The sequence below is a fragment of the Sphaeramia orbicularis genome, chromosome 17 (genome assembly GCF_902148855.1).
Source record: "Sphaeramia orbicularis chromosome 17, fSphaOr1.1, whole genome shotgun sequence".
NCBI lineage: Eukaryota > Metazoa > Chordata > Actinopteri > Kurtiformes > Apogonidae > Sphaeramia > Sphaeramia orbicularis.
This window is the reverse complement of record NC_043973.1, coordinates 54,866,765-54,886,005: the sequence shown is the minus strand read 5'-3', so window position 1 is coordinate 54,886,005 and position 19,241 is coordinate 54,866,765. Positions and strand designations below refer to the sequence as shown.

Sequence of the window (19,241 nt, the reverse complement as noted above, 5' to 3'; positions counted from 1 at the left end):
ACTGAAGTAGAGACTGACAGACACTTGATGAGTACAAGTGGGGGGGGGGGGCAGGGAGTCGGGTGGCTGAATAGTTTAATTGAGCAGGGTGAACGGTATTTGGGTGTTTCCTTCTGAAGAGATGATTAAAGCAGAACAGTAGTTTGACTCAGTTTTAGTAACTGAGTCCTTATGGTGCTGTATGTGTGTTCGGAGCATGTCCATGAGGAGTGAGACCAGTTTTTTTGTGGAGTCGCTCAAGTTGTCGACCTTTAGCTTTCGTTTGTCGGAGGTCGGGGGTGTACCAAGGGCAGTTGAGGAGAAGGAAACAGACCGTGTTTTCAGTGGGACAAGAGAATGGAGAATGTGGGTCAGACTATTATGCTGCATTTCCACTACGTGGAACCGGCTCGACTCAGCTCGGCTCAACTCGACTCGGGTACCAGGTCCTATTCCTGGAGACCATTTCCATTACAGGAGACAGCAGACTAGATCCAGGGTATGTCCTTTCTTTCTTATGTGTTGGAAAGTCTATGGCTTGATGAAATCTATAACTGTCCAAACAGGAAGAGAAGTCTTTGGTGGGGGGTAAGTTTCTATTGTCCATGTGGGCATTTAAGTTCCCTGGCAGTATTGTATTAGGTGAAAGTGTAGATACAGTAGGTGGGTGAATAAAGTGGTAAAACCATTTAAAAAGTCACTGTGGTGCTTGGGAGGGGGGTTGGGGGGGGGTGTAAACAGTTGAGACAGTTGATGGAGTGGGTCCAGGCAGCATGAACACATTCCATTCAAAGGAGCTGAAGGCAGGCACAGACACAGGTAGGACCTTCCACTTCTTGCGGTGAATTATCATGAGACCTCCTCACTGACCGTTGCCATGGGGACAGCAGATGTTAATAAAGCCGGGAGGAGCGATTTGTTTAGCTGCGAAAGATCATTGGTCTGTTGCCAGGTTTCAGTAAGACACGGGAAGTGGAACTTACAGTCGGTGAGGAGGTCCTGAATCGGATGTCCTTTGCTCGTGAGGGAGCGGATGTTGAGGAGACCGAAGCTGACAGTGGTGTTGTCATGCTTGGTGGCAGTGTTAGCGGACCTGTTGAGTCTGAATGTCGAAGTGTCAAACTGTTTAATCCAAATGCTGACACAGAGAAAACACCGAGCCTCCCTAGGTCAAGGTTGGAAGACTAGGGAGATACCGGGGTATGGGAAAGCACCGGGTGGGCACAGATAAGAGACAGTACATAGGTGGATGGTTGAACTATGGAAGTGCTTCGATTACTACATGTTTGAAATGCCACATGTACACTTGACCATGTAATCTATGTATCTATGTATCCAAGCAGTAAAAATAAAACAGGGTAACAGCTGAGACGGCGAAACCTGGAGGCTGGAAACAGGATGTGGGAGGAGCTGCCCAGCCAGAATTCTTTTTTAACCTGTGAACAAACACCTGGACACTGATTAAAAACAGATATTAGAACTTAACAGTGGAAAACACCCAAATGATATAAAGTAAGGGGAAGGGCTTGGGGCAGAGATACCACCAAGCCGAAAACGTATAAAAGCTGGAGATGCAAGGATTCTCCTCAGAGTCAGTAGAAACCTGGGATTTCTATCAACGTGTTTCATTTGTGTTCTTCAAATCAACACCTGTTCGGCTCTGAAGACTGATGGTTTCAGCTCCTCCTTGACTCTACGTGTGAGTTCTCAGTATTTTGTAGATCTTAGATTAAATTGATACCAAGTTTACTTGGAACCTAGACAGCATTGATTAAAGTTAAAATTTTGACGCAAAATTCCACGTCAGACCTAGCTAGGCTGGCTAGTGCTTGGTGGTCCACAGCCCAGCCGTGAGAAGCGGACCAGAAGTACCTTACTGTGTTGGAGCTGCTGTATGGGAAAATCCTGTGGGACCCACCATGGATGTATCTCTTTTGAGGGAGAAGCGCGACGTCCGGGTGGTGGCGCAACACTAGAGGTGGAGGTGCGAACAGATGACGGTACTGTCGGAGACCTGACACGGGACAGTGACATGTCCGCAGGAACAGCCGGGTGATCGCAGACCAGATATGGAACTCGCAGCAGCGACAGGTGGATCAGCGAATCTGGGTGAAGTGATCCAGTAGGTAGGCTAGTGTTAGCCCTCTGAAAATAAAGTGCAGGAAAAGCAACTGTCGTGCTATTGAGAGGAGATATGGTCGTTGGTTCCCACATACATACAATCACTCAGTACATTTCGGGCATAAAAAACATTTAAAACACTATAAAATTGTTGGTGAGCAGCAGCAGGTCACACCAGCGTCCACTCGACTGTAAGAAGACCAGCACCATGTTGTCCTGTTTTATTTCTAATCCCAATATTGTCCTGTTTTCATGGCTGTCCTTTGTGTTTTTCCTGCAGGGCTCCTGTCTGAAAACAACACCACTTCAACAGGTAAGAAATGCATGAAGGAGGGATGGGAAATGGGTTCAAGCTGAACATCCTGGTTCAGGTGGTTTTCATCTGAACAAACTGGAGCCAATGCAGAGGATTCAGGAATGATGGGTTTCCAGAAGCTCCACTGAGCACGCTCAGCTGCTGTTCCTGACATTTGGACATGTGTGGCTTTAAAGATCCACAAGTGAAGGAAACACTGACAAACAGGAGCAGACTGAGCCATTCAGTTCACTGACTGAATGAATGAGGGATGAACTGAGACCATTTGGACACAGAAAATATGTCAGTGGGACTGAAAACACTGTTCACACATGGAAACCATAAGTCAGTGTTTTTCAACCTTGGGGTCGGGACCCCACGTGGGGTTGCCTGGAATTCAAATGGGGTCACCTGAAATTTCTAGTAATTGATCAAAATAAAAAGTTAATATAAAAAATACATGGTGAGTTGAGAGAAACAATCCCAATCCATAAAAGACATGACAAACTGAAGCTGAAACTGCAGCACTGTGGTTCTGTTTCTCTGTGGTTCTGTTTCTGTCAAATGTTCATTGTGGTCAGTTTCAGATGCTGCAGCTCTTTCATAATTCATAGTTTCAGTTCTTGTTTGTTCAGTATTAATTGTCCTCCTTGTAAATCTAAGCTGGACTGACTGTACATATTCTGACCAAGGAAAGTCCAATTCTCCCTTTGTGCAGTAAACTACACCTGGCTTTACTGCCTCCATCCACAATAATTTACATTATACAGACTAAATGTCATCTAAAATTAACATTTATTTGTTACAGTATAGCAAACTATTACAGGATCAAAAACAAATTAATTTTAGCAGAGATTTGTGATGTTAAAATGGGGTCAGGAGCCAAAAAAGGCTGGAAACCACTGCCCTATGTGGTCAATAATCCAGTCCAAGTAGTCCAGATGGGGTGTTGTGGTTCTGGACTGGACTCTGACTGGTCTGTCTTATTTCTACAGAGTCTGTCCACTTCAGGTTGGTGGGAGGAGCCAGTCGTTGTCATGGTGACCTGGAGATGAAACGACAGGACGGAAACTGGAAACCAGTGGAAGGATTTAACTGGTACAGGAAGTTATTAAACAGAGTTTGTGCAGAACTGGACTGTGGATCTGCAGTTTCAGTGAGACGCAGACTCACAGGTTCACGTATAGATAGTTGGTGGATCAGATCAGACTGTGTTGAATCTGCACTGAGGGACTGTTTTATACCTCGTACACATTTGTCTTCATTCCTGGAGCTGAATTGTTCAGGTAAGAGCATTAACACTGACCCCTAACCCTTCCACTGTCACTGTGGGCTCCAGCCTCTGTGGACTCTCAGATCCTGGTCAGTCCAAGACTTCAACTAAGAATGAATGAATGTTTTTATTATTGTGTCTTGCATCACAAAACATGCCCAGCCCTCCCATGGGCTTATAAGACACCAACAATACAAACCCAAAATCAAATACCAGATAACAGGCCCAGTGGATATGAACAAAACAAAGAATTGACCTATTTAAACAAACACATTTGCCGCTTTTTCCAGGCTTTACAAACAAATAATGCTAATTTAAATACATTTGAGCTAAACAACCATTTCATCTTGTCATCATCAGTGGTCCAGGACAGATCAGGATTTCAGATAAACATGTCATCAAACACAGAGGCTCTCAGTTCATCATATAGGGGACAATACAAAAGAACATGGGATTCATTTTCCACTTCCCCCAAATCACACAATCCACAAAGTCTGTTTTTTTCTGGGCTTTAGGTAAATCTCCCAGTTTCTAAGGTGAAGGGAAGGATTCCTGTACGCAACTAAGCAATTAGGGACCTTTGGTTCCTGGTCAAATTGACACTGACATCAAACTCTGTTTTGTCTGTTTTTTAGTTGAATGTATTGTATGTCTGCAGCTTCGGTTTAGTCTGGATCCCATTCACCATTCTTTGTCTAAAGCAGACATTAGGTTAGCTCTGATCTTGTTAATGCTACATGAAAGGTTGTTGTGAAATATATATTGAAGTTGCACTTCTGCAAACACAGCTCTGACCTCTGCCGCCCAAGGGGACCTTGTCCTACCCCAGCTAAACACTTTTTTGGTTTTTCGATTATCTGGCACATTAATAATTTGATCCCATAATTGAACCATTTCACATTTTCTTTTAATTGCACCAGGAACCCAAGCTATGTCACCCTGCACTGCCAAAACTGGGACAAACTTATGAACAGCGTCTAAAGATGGGCATTGCCCCCCCCCATATACCTGCAGCATAGTTTAGGACAGGACATACACACGTGTCATACACCTGTGAATATGTTCCAAAACCCAGGTCTAATTTCAGGTCAGGGTCAGATCAAATGTGAACTCACACAAACTGATCAATACAATCAATCAATCAATCAATAATATCCATGTCCACAAACAAACAGCTGATTGAACATCATGTCACACAGAAGAAACAAACACATATGAATGTGAGTCCACTACAGTCCAGTAGAATCCATTATATAGTCCAAGCCCCAGACCCTGGTCTACTCCAGTCCACTACAGTCCAGTAACATCCACTATATAGTCCAAGCCCCAGACCCTGGTCTACTCCAGTCCACTACAGTCCAGTAAAATCCACTATATAGTCCAAACCCTGAGACCCTGGTCTACTCCAGTCCACGAGAGTCCCTTAGAGTCCACTTCAGACCAAGGTTCTAATAGTTTTGGATTTTTCATTCTAGTTTAGTTTTATTTAGTTTTTTACTTTTTTTCTATAGTTCAGTTAGGTTTAATTCATTTTTAGAGCAGGTTTACTAGTTTTAATTAGTTTTCATTTTTTTCAAAATTCTTAGTTTTAGTTTAGTTTTAGTATTAATTTTAGTTTTGTCGTATCTTTTCTCTTCTTCTCCTTCGTATTCAAATAAATCCCAGACAGGACTCTGCTGCTTTCTCCCAAGTTTAGTCTCCATGTTTCCAGGTAGAGTGGGGATCAGAAGACGACTGGAAACCACAAGTGACGGACCGTCAAGTGTCGTATGGTGCAGCTAGCTAAAACTGATAGAGCGAAATAAATTGATTTTATATCAATCTGACATTGACAAAGATGAAAACGAAGGGAATTTTATCCATAATTTTTATCTGTTTGTTAGTTTTGTAAACACACAATACAGTTTCAGTCAGTTGTTTTTTTTTTCTTTTAATTATAGTTTTTATTTATTTCAGTTAATGAAAATGTTTTTACAATTCTAGTTTTCGTCAATTCGTTAGTTTTCGTTTACAATAATAACCTTGCTTCAGACTCTAGTTTTATTCCAATCTTCTTCCATCTGTGTCCACAGACTCTGTCAAACTGGTCCATGGGTCCAGTGTGTGTTCAGGCAGACTGGAGGTCCGGTCTAACCAGTCCAGGTCCTGGTCCTCAGTGTGTGAAGGACACTTGGACCTTCATGGTGCCCAGGTGGTCTGTAGGGAGCTGGGCTGTGGGGCTCCTGGGCTCCTCCAGGGGGCGCTCTCTGGAGCAGCAGAGGCTCCTGTGGTGCAGACGTTCCAGTGTGAAGGCCATGAGTCTGCTCTGCTGGACTGTGGAAGCTCAGGGTCACAGACCTGCTCATCTGGAACAGCTGTGGACCTTACCTGCACAGGTGGGTGGAGCTTTGACTGACACCAGCTGACATCAGTTCACTCACTTTGAGCTCATTTATCTGTCACTTGTATTTGATCAGATCCTGATGATGTCAGACTGGTGGGAGGAGCCAGTCGCTGTAATGGTACAGTGCAGATGAAATATCATGGAGAATGGAGAGACATGGATTATGATTATTATTCCTCTGACCCCTGGACCCTGAAGGCAGCAGATGTCATATGTCGTCAACTAGACTGTGGATCTTTGGTGTCTGGGAGAAGATCTGGTCCATCTGATCCTGTGTGGTCCATCAGCCCCTACTGTCTTCTGTCTACAGCTACACTGATGGACTGTGTGAAAACAGATCCTGGGTCCTTTGGCTCCACCCTGTCCCTCACCTGTTGAGGTAAGTCTACTGATCAGAATCAGAATTGCCTTTATTGTCATTTGACAGTACAGAGTACATCAAATGAAATTGAGATCGAGGATTAGGGACATCGGGCCGCTGCTCCTAACTGATGTGCCACCAAAGAACCCTTTTCTTTGAAATTTGCAGTGAAGAACAAGATAATGCAAAGCACAAATATAAGACATCATACAGTTTTCACACAGTACACGTGGACACATGCTGGAATTTTTTAATGGATTTGAAAGGAATTCAGGGGATAGGGTGAAAAAAAAGGAAAAGGTAGACAGCTGACATGATTTGGGGTTTGGGGCAAGGAAAGGTGCATGTGTGCTATGTATTTGTGGAATGTGTGTGCAAGATAACAGACACCAGTGGGCCATTCTGTCCTTCCGTTGGTACCAGTTCTTATCAGTCCACTCCTGCTGTTGTCCTGACCATGGAAGATGTTTTGTCTGCAGCTGGAGTAGATTAGAGAAGAATCCTGCTGCTTCCTCAGCTCCCAGGGGAAAACAATTTAGGCCATGGGGGAAACTTGATTTCTGCTTTAATTTAGTATAACTTACATTCTGTTACACCTGGCCTCAGCATTTCTCAGCACTTCCAACCAGTGAGGTCTCTACATAGTTACTCCGTGATCTCTACTGATGATGGTCCTGATGCTGTCAGAGTTCATCCATGAGTCCATTCAGGTGTGTTTTATGTGAGCTGTGTCAAACCAAACCCAGTCAGACCAGGTCCACATGTTGGACAATTGGACTGCAACATCAAACACATGGAGTCCATAAATGTGGTCACATGACTCTGAGTCCATCTGTTTGAACTGGACTTTGTGTTGGTCCATGTGGTCTTTTTCCAGCTCTATGTGGGTCTGCTGGACTCTGAGGACACCATTCATTCAGTCATTCAGTCATTCATTTATTCTGTTCATGGTTGTGCATTTCATCAGCAGACATTCAATAATCAACAGGTGAACAAACGTGCACATTCAAGCTCGAAAAGGAGCAGGATGAAGAAAATCTTCTACTTCCTGTCCCCTTCTGAATAATAATAACAGCCTTAATGGTTAGAGATACACAACTAACTGTAAAAAGCAGACAAACCAAACCAAATCCATCCAAAGATAACACAAAATGAATCCAAAACCAAGTGCAAAACTACAGATCTAGGAAGTATAAAACAAACTAAACAAAGGTACATATATACCTGATGAAGTGATGCAAACCCATCACTGACACTAAAGCCTCTCCTTAAATACAGATGTTTGACATGAGCCACATGTTTCCAGTGGTCTGAGATGAACCAGTGCACAGGTCACTGATCAAACAGACTGCATTATGGTGCATTCACTGACCACTGGGATTCTGTGTGTGAAGTGTCTTGCCCAAGGACACAACGGACAGACTAGGACAGAGTGGTTTTCAAACCGCCAACCCTTGGGTTATTGGATGACCTGCTCTCTGAACCATGGCCTCCTGCTCTTGTGTCTTTAAACATGTCTGTGTGTTGTTGTGGGTCCACAGACTCTGTCAGACTGGTCCATGGTTCCAGTCTGTGTTCAGGCAGACTGGAGGTCCGGTCCAACCAGTCCTGGTTTTCAGTGTGTGAAGAGGATTTGGACCTTAACGATGCTCAGGTGGTCTGTAGGGAGCTGGGCTGTGGGGCTCCTGGGCTCCTCCAGAGGGGGCTCTATGGAGAGGGGGAGGCTCCAGTCTGGACCAGTGAGCTCCAGTGTGAAGGACATGAGTCTGATGTCCTGGACTGTAGAAGGTCCAGCTCAGCTGGGAAGACCTGCTCACCTGGAGCAGCTGCTGGACTCACCTGTACAGGTACCAAGGGGGCGGGGCTTTCATATGACAGTGTGTTCGTTTGACTCATGTCTTTGTGTCTCTGCTCACATCCAGGTGGTGTCAGGTTGGTGGGACAGCCAAGCCGCTGTGCTGGTGCTTTGGAGATCCAACACGGGGGACAGTGGAGACCAGTGGGAGACCCCATTGAAGACTGGGACCTGAAGTCTGGATCTGCTGTGTGTCAGTATCTGGACTGTGGATCAGCTGTTTCAGTCGACAGAACAGATGGTTCTACAGGCAGACGTGTGTGGCTGGTGTCTATTCCTTGTGTAAAGCTGACGTCTGGACTGATGGAGTGTGTTGGACTAGATGGTTCCTATCAACACTCCTCTAGTGTGGACGTGGTGTGTTCAGGTACAAATGGACACAAACGGTGTCTTAAAACTGTGTATGACTTGTATCTGTCCAACCCCAGTCATGTCCTCAGTGTCTCTACTCCGGTGGACTCCTGTGGATCAGATCCATCTGTGTCTCTGAGGAGGATGGATTCTCTGACTGCTTGTATGTGCTGGTTGGTCCAATCATGTCTCTGTGTGTGGACAGATCTGCTGCCTCAGCCCAACATCTCCCTGTCTGACGGGGTCTTTGAGGTCTACCAGCAGGGGTTTCGACTGCTCATGGGCTCCGACTTCACCGTCACATGCTCCATCCAACTACAGTACCCAGGAGGCTCCTTCCAGCTGATCTCAGACACCAAGGAGCCGCTGAACCGCACCCTGCCAGCTGTCAATCACTCTGCCCACTTCCTGTTGTCTGCCGCGGGCCACGCCCACCGAGGGAACTACACATGTGTTTATCACGTGGACATTTATAACCACAGCTTCTCGTCGTCTCAGAGCCCCGCCCTCTATCTCACTGTAGGAGGTAACAAACACACATAAAACACCCACAATGCATCAGTAACAGTCACATGACCATGTTCCACAACATTCCCAGTGAGCAGAGTGAACAGGTGTGAGCAGAACCATGTTGGTAGAACTGAGATCAGGTAAAGCTGGTCCAGTTGAACCTGTCAGAGACTGGGCTGAACCAACAAACACTCCTTTAATCTGAGCTCAGTAACGGGCCTCCAGTCCAGTCCTGTGGGGGCAGTGATTACCCATCATGCCTAGTGCCTTCAGTCCAGGCCTGTGGAGGTAGTGATTACCCATCATGCCTAGCGCCTCCAGTCCAGTTCTGTGGGGGCAGTGATTACCCATCATGCCTAGTGCCTTCAGTCCAGGCCTGTGGGGGCAGTGATTACTAGGGCTGCAGCTATCGTATATTTTAGTATTCGAGTATTCTACTGAAAATTCCTTTGATTAATCGAGTAATCAGACAAAACTTATTTTTGCTTCATTAAAGAGCAATTATAAATACACAAGAGGAAATAAAGTATTTCACTTAATAATGAAGGACCAATTGGTTTCCTTTTTTTTTTTTTGATTAACAGTTTAGTTTCTTACATTCATATTGTGCATATACAACAAAATGTATTTTCTTGACTAGAAACATTTCCAGAGGCAATTGCAAACACAAATAAAAATCCAGATCCAATCATTTTCCAGGATGAACAGAATTCTTGTGGTCCTCCTGTCTGCACTTGGACAGGTTGTGACAGTTGTCCTTTCTGTGCAGTTGGTTCCCTGGTCCATGGCCTTCTCAACGTTGACTAGTTTCTCTGGTATTCCGTAGTGTCTCATGAGTTTCCAGAGTGTTGGACCGGTTTATGCTATCAAATGCTTTTTGACAGTGGTTGAAGTTGACTAATCCAGGCAGGTTCCACTCTACAGACTGTTCCACCATGATCCGCTGGGTGCTCTTTGATCAACACCTGACCTGTTGTGGTCAAATCCGTCCTGGTTGTCATGGAGCTTGTCCTCTGCTGTTGTTTGATCCTCTCTGATAGTTCTAGTGAAAATCTGCCCAGGTGTGGACTAGAGTGTTCTTCTTCTGGAGTCGTTCCCTTTGCTCTGGTCTTCCTTCTTTGGTAACTTGTCCTTCCTTCCTTCCTTCCTTCCTTCGGTATTTCTTCATTGTCTTCAAACACATGTTCCATGGGCGTTGTTTTACAGGTTGTTTCTTTTGTGTTTCTTCAGACTCTCAGTCACATCTGACCATCACGGTGGTGCTCATCGTCCTGGCTCTGCTCATATGTGTCATTTCCCTCTTCTTCTTCTTCTACTGTAAGGTACGTTCACATCTGTCCTCAATGGATCCATTGGACTTCAGACTGAGTCACACACAGGAGTCTGAACTGGACATGTCTGCTGCCATGTTTGTTCCAGGTCTTCATGAGGCGGAGCCGAATGAAGCCGGAGACAAACACAATGACAGTTCAGCAAGAAACATCCCATTTTTAGAGTCCCAGTGGTTCAGTGTGAGTCCAGCTGATATTTGGATCAGATCAACAGTTGCACAGCTGAACCAATAAACGCCTTCATTCGTCTTCATTGTTGTGTTTTCCTCTGAAGGTGAACAGTGTGTGAGTCCCTCTAGTGGATGTTGTGTAGTACTGTGTTGTCTTTGCTCCAGAGGTTTTTGTTCAGAGTTTTGCTGTTTCCTGTCACTGTGGGCCTCACAGCACAGTAGTACACAGCAGAGTCTGACACTGCAGCAGAGGAGATCTGCACTTGGACCTTTTCTCCATGTGCTTCCACAAACAGTCTATGGTTTGATGCATTTTGTGTTCCAAGGTGAAGGATGAGAAACTCAGGTGGTTTTCCTGGATACTGTCGATACCAGAAGAAATAATCATTGATTGTCACTGTTTTCGAGTATTTATATATGAGAGTAACAGAGTTTCCTTCTAAACTGGACTCTTCATTCTTGACTGGACTCAGTTCTTCACAGTCGACACCTGGAAAAGACAGAGTTCTGTTAATTCAACCTGGAATGAAGTCAATCAGTGAATCCTGTTTCAAAGCTGTTTAAATGTGACTGGTACAGAACCAAACATACGTGTTGTAATGGTTAGAATCAACCCATAAACCATCCAGTAATCCAGGTCCAGCATGTTGAATAAAGGGAATGTTCCTGGTTTGTAGATTGAACTGTGTTGAATAGATCAGTTGTTGTGTCTTGTGTAGTTCAGGATCAGATCAGCTCCTCCTCCTCAGTGTCTCCGTCTCCTCGTACATGTGGGTTTTTTCTGACTCACTTCCTTCTTCTTCAGCTCTGTGACATGATAGTGATGGTGCGTTCACTGTCCTGTAAATCTTTGTTTCAGACTGTGACCAACCCAGGTTGACTTTCTAATGTTGACCCCAGGTCCATTTCATTCAGTCCACGTCTGCTGATGGAACAGTAAATTTTCTGTTTTTTATGTCTTTACTCAGTGTTGTGAATGGTCCCCATACATGTCGACCACAGGACCCCACCAGTCCTGGATCACTACATCCACTTCATCCACTGGTGGAATCAGCTGAGACCCACCACATGAAGAGCTGTGAACAACGGCAGAATGTCAGCCTGAACAGTGACGATCCGCCTGCTCTAGTGATGTCCCCATCTGGACTTTTTTGCTTCCGATCTGATTTTTTTTTGGGATTAGTTTTCCCAATACTGATCCGATACAGACTTTTTGGAATGAAATTTGGATTTAAATTTGGAGTCTTTATTTCTAGGTAATTATTCTGTTATTTTACTGTAGATCACAGTTGGGCTGAATGTGGAGCCTGAACTAAAACAAGTTCTACACCTTTGACTTGTATTAACTTTATTAGCTGTAGTGTGTCTATGGACAGGTCCATACAGGTATTATATGGGGGTGCGTTCGGTGCTGTGCGTTAGTGATGTGAAGTGGATTACTCGTGGGTCGTGTTGGGGCAGGTCAAAAGAATTGCAGTTTATTTGCGGGGCAGGCTGGGTCAGGTCAAATAATTCCACAAAAGCCCCACAGGTTTAAAAAAAAAACCAGACTTATACAGGCTTTACTAAGTCCTCTAGCATTCCACTGTTGTGGAGCTTTTCCCTGCCTTAGGAAACTTTAATTTGAGGGGGCAGGATGTTTGTGTGTCCCCCTCCCCGAACCGAGCCCAGATCGGCCCGATCTTGTGACTAAATCCAATCTGATCTTCTAAAAAATGCCAGATCAGCAGCCGATACCGATCTGTAGATCGGATCGGGACATCCCTAGTCTGCTGACGGCCTGATCACAATCCAGGGTACCAGAAAGGGTGCACATATAGATAAAAAATAATAATGCTCTATTAAAAAATCAGACAGGCCATTTTATTTGTCTGATATTTCTCTTTTGAAGTCCAAAATATTTTTGTATTATGATGTCTACTAAAAATTTCGCAGGCTTGCCCCTGTCAAATCAGAAATTATTGGGTGTACGGACACTCCAGCCTAATAGCCTCCATATGTAATGCCTACAAAGATATACAAATGTTTCAGCACTCAGGATAATCATGCATTGTTTATTGCATAGATGTCGTGTCCAAAGCATGCGTGCTGAAAAATTCCGTATATTGGCAGAAACAATAAAATTAGACCCACATATTTAGAATGTGGTGTACGGACACTACTTGGTGTGCGGACTCTACAAGATTAGAATGGAAATCTGGCTTACCACATGGTTGCATCTCTGTTAGATCTGTAACTAAGTCTTCCTGGTGCAGGAGGAAATAAACGTGTGAACAAGTTATAACAATATATCTATAAGGCACATACGTGATATTATTGATGGAAGTATATTGGTGTATGGACACTACATGAATTTTGGTGAACAACGCGCCATTGAAAACATGTGGTTCGACGTAAACATCCGTTTGACACATTGTTCCCAAATTTTCTGCAGCCAGGGAGCATACCAAAATCTATCTAGTTGTTTGGTTTTAGTCATAATAATATGTAAATAACAGGTTCCGATTCTATTGTTTCAATTAAAGGACTGTAAAAGAAGGGTTTTCATAACAAAACGGTTGATTGTCTTAATACTGAAAATAAGAATTGATAATCAAACATCTGTTCAACAAAAATTATCAATAAATGAAAAACAATGTGATGTGTGTATTTTGTAATAAAAAAGACACAGGAGTTGAGTAGGAATCATTTATTGTGTTACAAAACATGTACAATAATTTGGCTCTCTTATAACAATAAAATTGTGCACATGTTTTCACGCTCATTGGGTCGCCATTTTATCAGTTTTTATCCGATTTTCTTCAAATTTGGAGGATTGCAAGATCTAGTAATAAGATGGCCAAAGAAACATTTTGGGAATGGTTTTGGGGGTATCTTTTTGCAATACTGATTAATAACTGATGCAAATATACTTGTACACCTTGATTGTGATCAGGCCGAGATGATCAATTGACATCAGGGTCTGGACTTGACAGAGGTCCAGTACCAGAGTCCAGTCCAGTGGGTGTAAACCTGCCATCACTGGACCCTCAGACACTGGAAGACTCAGGTTTACCAATGAATGAGGCTCCCACCTGTACCTGGCTGATGGTAGACAACAGGTATGGGGTCATGTGACCACTCTGACGTCAGTGTTGTCTTCACGGTGGTGGTCAGGCCATGGGGTTGGACTCAATGAAGCTGCATTTGACTGATGGTAACTGGAGTGGTATCAGATACAGGAACCAGATCCTCACATGTGTCCTGGAACCAGGATCAGCTGCAGGTGTATGTGGACCTGTTGAAGGATAGTTGGAGGTGTTCTCAGATCAGTGGAAAAGCCCAGGAGAGCACATATTTTTGGAAAGGGTTTGACCCAGTGGTGGTCAGCTCCATGGTCTCTTCAACATCATCTTCTCTACAGGGTGTATTAAAAAAAAGTAGACTGTCCAAAAAGTGCCCACCAAATTTACAAGTGAATGTTTTCATGAAAGGTCTTTGTTTGCCTATGTTGATATGGACGTCCTGCATCTGTCCATACCAAAATTTATTACATAACTGCATGCATGACTTCACACGGGCCCTTTTTAAGAGGGGGTAAAAAAAATTTTTCCTCCAAAAAATTAAAGGGTTAAAATTGGTTGAAAAGCCTTAAACTGTGGTGCAATGCGTGATTCTTTGGTTTTCTCTGCTGCGGTACCCGGATTAACCCTTTGTTTCTTGTCAGGTAAACTTGAGCAATGGGTATGAATTGGAATGTGTTTGAAAGTAACACCATGGTTAGCAAGTAATGACTACCCAACTGCATCCCAAAGAAGGTTACATTACGAGGGGTAAGTCACTTACTTACCCTGTTTTTGTCCACTTAGTCCTCAACATGACCTCCATCTCTTTGGATGCACACTTGCGCTCGCCTTATCATGTCCTGCACTGCTCGCCTGATCATTCCTCTGTCTCGCCGCAGGATGTCCACTTCAGCTCTGATGCGCTGTTCAATGTTCGTTCTCTCCGTGCAATGCCACGTTTTCATCTTCAGCAGAATGGTCAACTGGCACGTGCTTGGTGGGCACAAGATGGTGCTCCCCCACATCGGAGAAGAACAGTAACGGATCGGCTTACAGAGCTTTTTGGTGACCGAGTCATTGCCTTGAACCGCCCAGTGGAATGGCCCCCCAGGTCTTCTGACCTGACGCCCCTTGACTTTTTCCTCTGGGGACATTTGAAATCCAAAGTGTATGAGACGCCACCACATGACCTTGATGACATTGAACAGCGCATCAGAGCTGAAGTGGACATCCTGCGGCGAGACAGAGGAATGATCAGGCGAGCAGTGCAGGACATGATAAGGAGAGCGCAAGTGTGCATCCAAAGAGATGGAGGTCATGTTGAGGACTAAGTGGACAAAAACAGGGTAAGTAAGTGACTTACCCCTCGTAATGTAACCTTCTTTGGGATGCAGTTGGGTAGTCATTACTTGCTAACCATGGTGTTACTTTCAAACACATTCCAATTCATACCCATTGCTCAAGTTTACCTGACAAGAAACAAAGGGTTAATCCGGGTACCGCAGCAGAGAAAACCAAAGAATCACGTATTGCACCACAGTTTAAGGCTTTTCAACCAATTTTAACCCTTTAATTTTTTGGAGGAAAAAATTTTTTTACCCCCTCTTAAAAAGGGTCCGTGTGAAGTCATGCATGCAGTTATGTAATAAATTTTGGTATGGACAGATGCAGGACGTCCATATAAACATAGGCAAACAAAGACCTTTCATAAAAACATTCACTTGTAAATTTGGTGGGGACTTTTTGGACAGTCTACTTTTTTTTGATACACCCTGTATTGTTCATGTCCTCCAGTCAGTGTGGAAGCCTCCTCTGACTTGTGTGGAAAGTTTCTCCAGTGTTTTGTTGATCCAGTGCAGTGAACCAGAGCTCCTTCATATGACCCATCTATCTCCATCCCCTGCTCTTGTGTCTGGGACCAGTTTGAGCTGGTCACCCTGTCTTCTGTATATGAGACCACTGGTCAGATGAAACCTCCAGGTTCCACCACAGACACTTTTGGTCCTCATGGTTTCAGGAGGTTCTGTCCTCCAGAGGACAGTAGTCTAGTTTGGTTCCTGTGGTTTTCTAACATGCTTTAGTGCAGACGCTGATTCACAAACCCATGAGTTGACCCTTCAGCTTCATCTGGTTTCAGGCAGATCTCCAAACTGCTGTTGGAGGGTCTTAGTCACATATGTTCTGCACAATGTGCACTTTGAAGGGTTTGTTCTGACATATTTGGATGGACTGGTTGTAGTACCTTTGTGGTCCTGGTGCTTTTCCACTGGACTGATGCTGTGGATGCAGTGGACCATAGTGTTCTGATCTGTGGTCTTGACCACTGGGTGGACATTAACGCTTCAGCCCTGGAATGGATTCATTCATATCTGTCTAAGCGACGTTTGTGTATTAGATGAAATGATTTGGTGGTCTCTAAGCAGCAGCTTCATGTTGAAGAACCACACAGCAGTGGACAGGAAGGACAGGCTGAGCTGATGTCACCAGGCTTTAATTCATGTCAGTGATGTCAGGTTCACATGTTCTGATTCTGATCATCCTCATGTCATGATCAGCACAATTTCACCAGGATTCAGACTGAAACACCAGGTTTGTTGGTTTGTCTTCAGAGCAAAGAATTGAAACTGTGTCAACAGTTGGATCAGTGTGTGAGTCCCTCTAGTGGATGTTGTGTAGTACTGTGTTGTCTTTGCTCCAGAGGTTTTTGTTCAGAGTTTTGCTGTTTCCTGTCACTGTGGGCCTCACAGCACAGTAGTACACAGCAGAGTCTGACACATGAAGCTTCTGGATCTTCAGAGGAAATGAGGTCTGGTTGATCTCGGCGTCAAATCTGTCGTCCTGGAACTCGGGAGCTTTAACTGTTTCTGATCCTGATATGAATCTCTGTAACATGTATCTGGGATAATCATTAACTTCCTGTTTGTACCAGTACAGATATGCATTATTGTCACTGGTCTCAAATGTACATTGTAGAGTCAGTGTGAGTCCTTGAACAGCAGTGACATCTCCTGTTGGCTGGGTCACTTTGTCTTCTCCTTTACACCCTGGGGAAGAACAGAACATGCAGAGGAAGAGATGAATCAATACAGATGATTGATTCCAGTTGAACAGTCAGTAGGTTTCTAGAGTTACCTATCCAGAGAGTCAGAATCAGGATGTTTCTCAGCCAGTGTTTCATGTCTGCAGTGAGAGGGGAGGAGACAGACCAAGAACATTCACATCTTCTCAATTCTCTGTTTGTTTCTCCTCAAGTTTTCACATTGACTCCTCCCCTCAAGTATTATCCCCTCCCACCAGAGTCCTGATTGGACGAGTCTGGTAAACTGACGTTTTTATCAGGGTCTAGGTTGACATTCTGTCTTTTTTCATGTGATTGTAGGTCACGTCCCAACAGCAGTGACTCATTGTTCATCACTATTGTAGGAAGTCAGAAGGTCCTGGTTCAGGGTCCAGGTGGACCAGAGCGTTTCTCTGTGCAGTTTTCCTGTTTTCTTCTGGTTGACACTGGTTTCCTCTGTTGTCATATTCATGGTTATTTGTCCTTTCAATGGTCTGGACCAAAGTACTGTTTGTGTCTGGAGTTGGTCAGTAGCTCAGCACCACTAATGGAGTAGGATGGTTCAATGAGGACAATCAAAGTCTACGTGGACAGGAAAGGTGAAGGTGGTACTTTGGTCAGACTGTGTTCTGTTGTGGAAAAGAGACTCACTGGGTGGATTCTTCTAAACTGGGACAGCATTTGTTGTGTTTTCCTCTGAAGGTGAACAGTGTGTGAGTCCCTCTAGTGGATGTTGTGTAGTTCTGTGTTGTCTTTGCTTCATAGGTTTTTGTTCAGAGTTTTGCTGTTTCCTGTCACTGTGGGCTGCAGAGCACAGTAGTACACAGCAGAGTCTGACACATGAAGCTTCTGGATCTTCAGAGGAGCTGATCTTGATGTTTGATCCAGTGTGGATGTGAATCTTTCCTTGAACGTCTCTGCTGTGGTTCCTTGGTCCAGTGTGAGTCGGTTCATGATGAATGTGGGTCGACTGTTTCCTTCCTGTTTGTACCAGTACAGATAATTAGTGGTAGAACTGCTGTTGTATCGACAGCCCAGAGTTACTGCCTCTCCTTCAGCTCCCGTCACATCTCCTTGTGGTTGCATCACGTTGTCTTTTTGGCCTCTGCATTCTGTAAAACAGCCACAAACAGTGTCAGTGTTCTGTTGGAGAATCCAGCCAGTGTGTGACTGATATCAGCCAAACACAGTGGGTTCATACCAAGGCACAGAGCAGCCAACAACACCCAGAGAAACAGAGCTGTCATATGGGCAGTGCAGAGGAACTGTGAGCTCCAACCAGTCCAAAGAAGGCACTGATCTGTGTTTAGTCTGCATCAACACTCAGGTGGTGGATTAGAAGGTGGAGTCTGATCACTGGGACTCATTCACTCCTCCCAGTGTTTCCTCCTCCTGACACATTGACCTGTTCATCAGCCGCTCTCAGGTCAAATCTGATCAAACCAACACTGACACTGTGTCACCTTCTAAATGTCCAGGACACAGTCCCAGTCCAACTAGATTTTCAGACCAAATGTTCCAGTCAGCTCAGGTTTGTACCTGTAAATGTGCTGATAGTGTGTCCAGTCCTTGAGTGAATTCTTGGATTGGAACCTGGGCTCTGTTTGAGACCCAGGAATTCTATCGGAGGCAGTGAAGGGCTTTCAGAAGGTCCACAACTCCTGATGTTTCCTCTACAAGCAAACAACATTTGGTCAAATGGTCACAACTAGAAGACGCTTCTGTAGATGCTTTGCTGCAGGACAATTTCAAAGACAGTGTTTATGTTGAGAAGGTTCAAAGACATTGAGTCCATTGGGTCATGTCTTCTGGATGTCTTCTTCACTAAACCACACAGACGTACTATTTCCATTCTTCCAGGCCCAGACATGTGTTGGCCCTGACACTTCAGACTGATGGACATTAGGAAGGTATTTTGTGTAATGGTCCAGACTAACGGGGTCTGACAAGAACAGGTTGGGGGACAGACCAAGGACAGTTGTGTATATGAACCTGAACCAGTGACTGTTGTGGTGGGTCAGTAGTGTTGTCCAATCCACAGTTGAATATGGAGTGCAGGGGTGTGTTGTGATGATGCATTTGTTCCAAAGCAGATGGCAGAGTGGTAGAGGACATGGAGCCCTTTCATGTTGATCTGTCAATAACAGGACCATAATCCAACATGGGTGGGACGGTCATTTGAACCAGTATTTGTCTGTCAGAGGAAGTGAAAGAGGAGCACATTCTATAGAGGAAACTGATGTTGGATTGAACCTTGGACTGCAGTCGCTCACTGTGGAGTCAAAAGGACAGAGTGATGTGGAGACAGATTCACAGACATTTGGACTCGGTGACCTGGTCTAGAGGGGTCCCATCCAGACTAGACTCACTGGGGGTCTGTGAAGGTACGTGGGCCTTCTTACCAAACCACATGACCTTGGTTTTGGATGTGTTTAGCTAAAGGTCCAGTCTGTATGGGGGCCTGCTGGAGTCTACTGAAACTAAGCTGAAGTTTAGAACCAACTCTATCT

General features: G+C 44.5%; 1 long non-coding RNA gene and 1 gene segment (V, D, J or C); one reads left to right on the top strand and one right to left on the bottom strand.

Moving 5' to 3' along the window:
* The first annotated feature begins 5,982 nt into the window (after positions 1 to 5,982).
* On the top strand, positions 5,983 to 8,008 carry LOC115437271 (uncharacterized). The gene is made up of 3 exons (XR_003937928.1): positions 5,983 to 6,043; positions 6,125 to 6,430; positions 7,954 to 8,008. It is a non-coding gene; the product is annotated as an uncharacterized LOC115437271 (long non-coding RNA).
* Positions 8,009 to 17,217: 9,209 nt separating this feature from the next.
* On the bottom strand, positions 17,218 to 18,021 carry LOC115437465 (T cell receptor alpha variable 38-1-like). The segment is given in 3 exon segments: positions 17,218 to 17,275; positions 17,516 to 17,843; positions 17,933 to 18,021. Coding segments are annotated over 3 exon segments (432 nt in total).
* Positions 18,022 to 19,241: the final 1,220 nt, after the last annotated feature.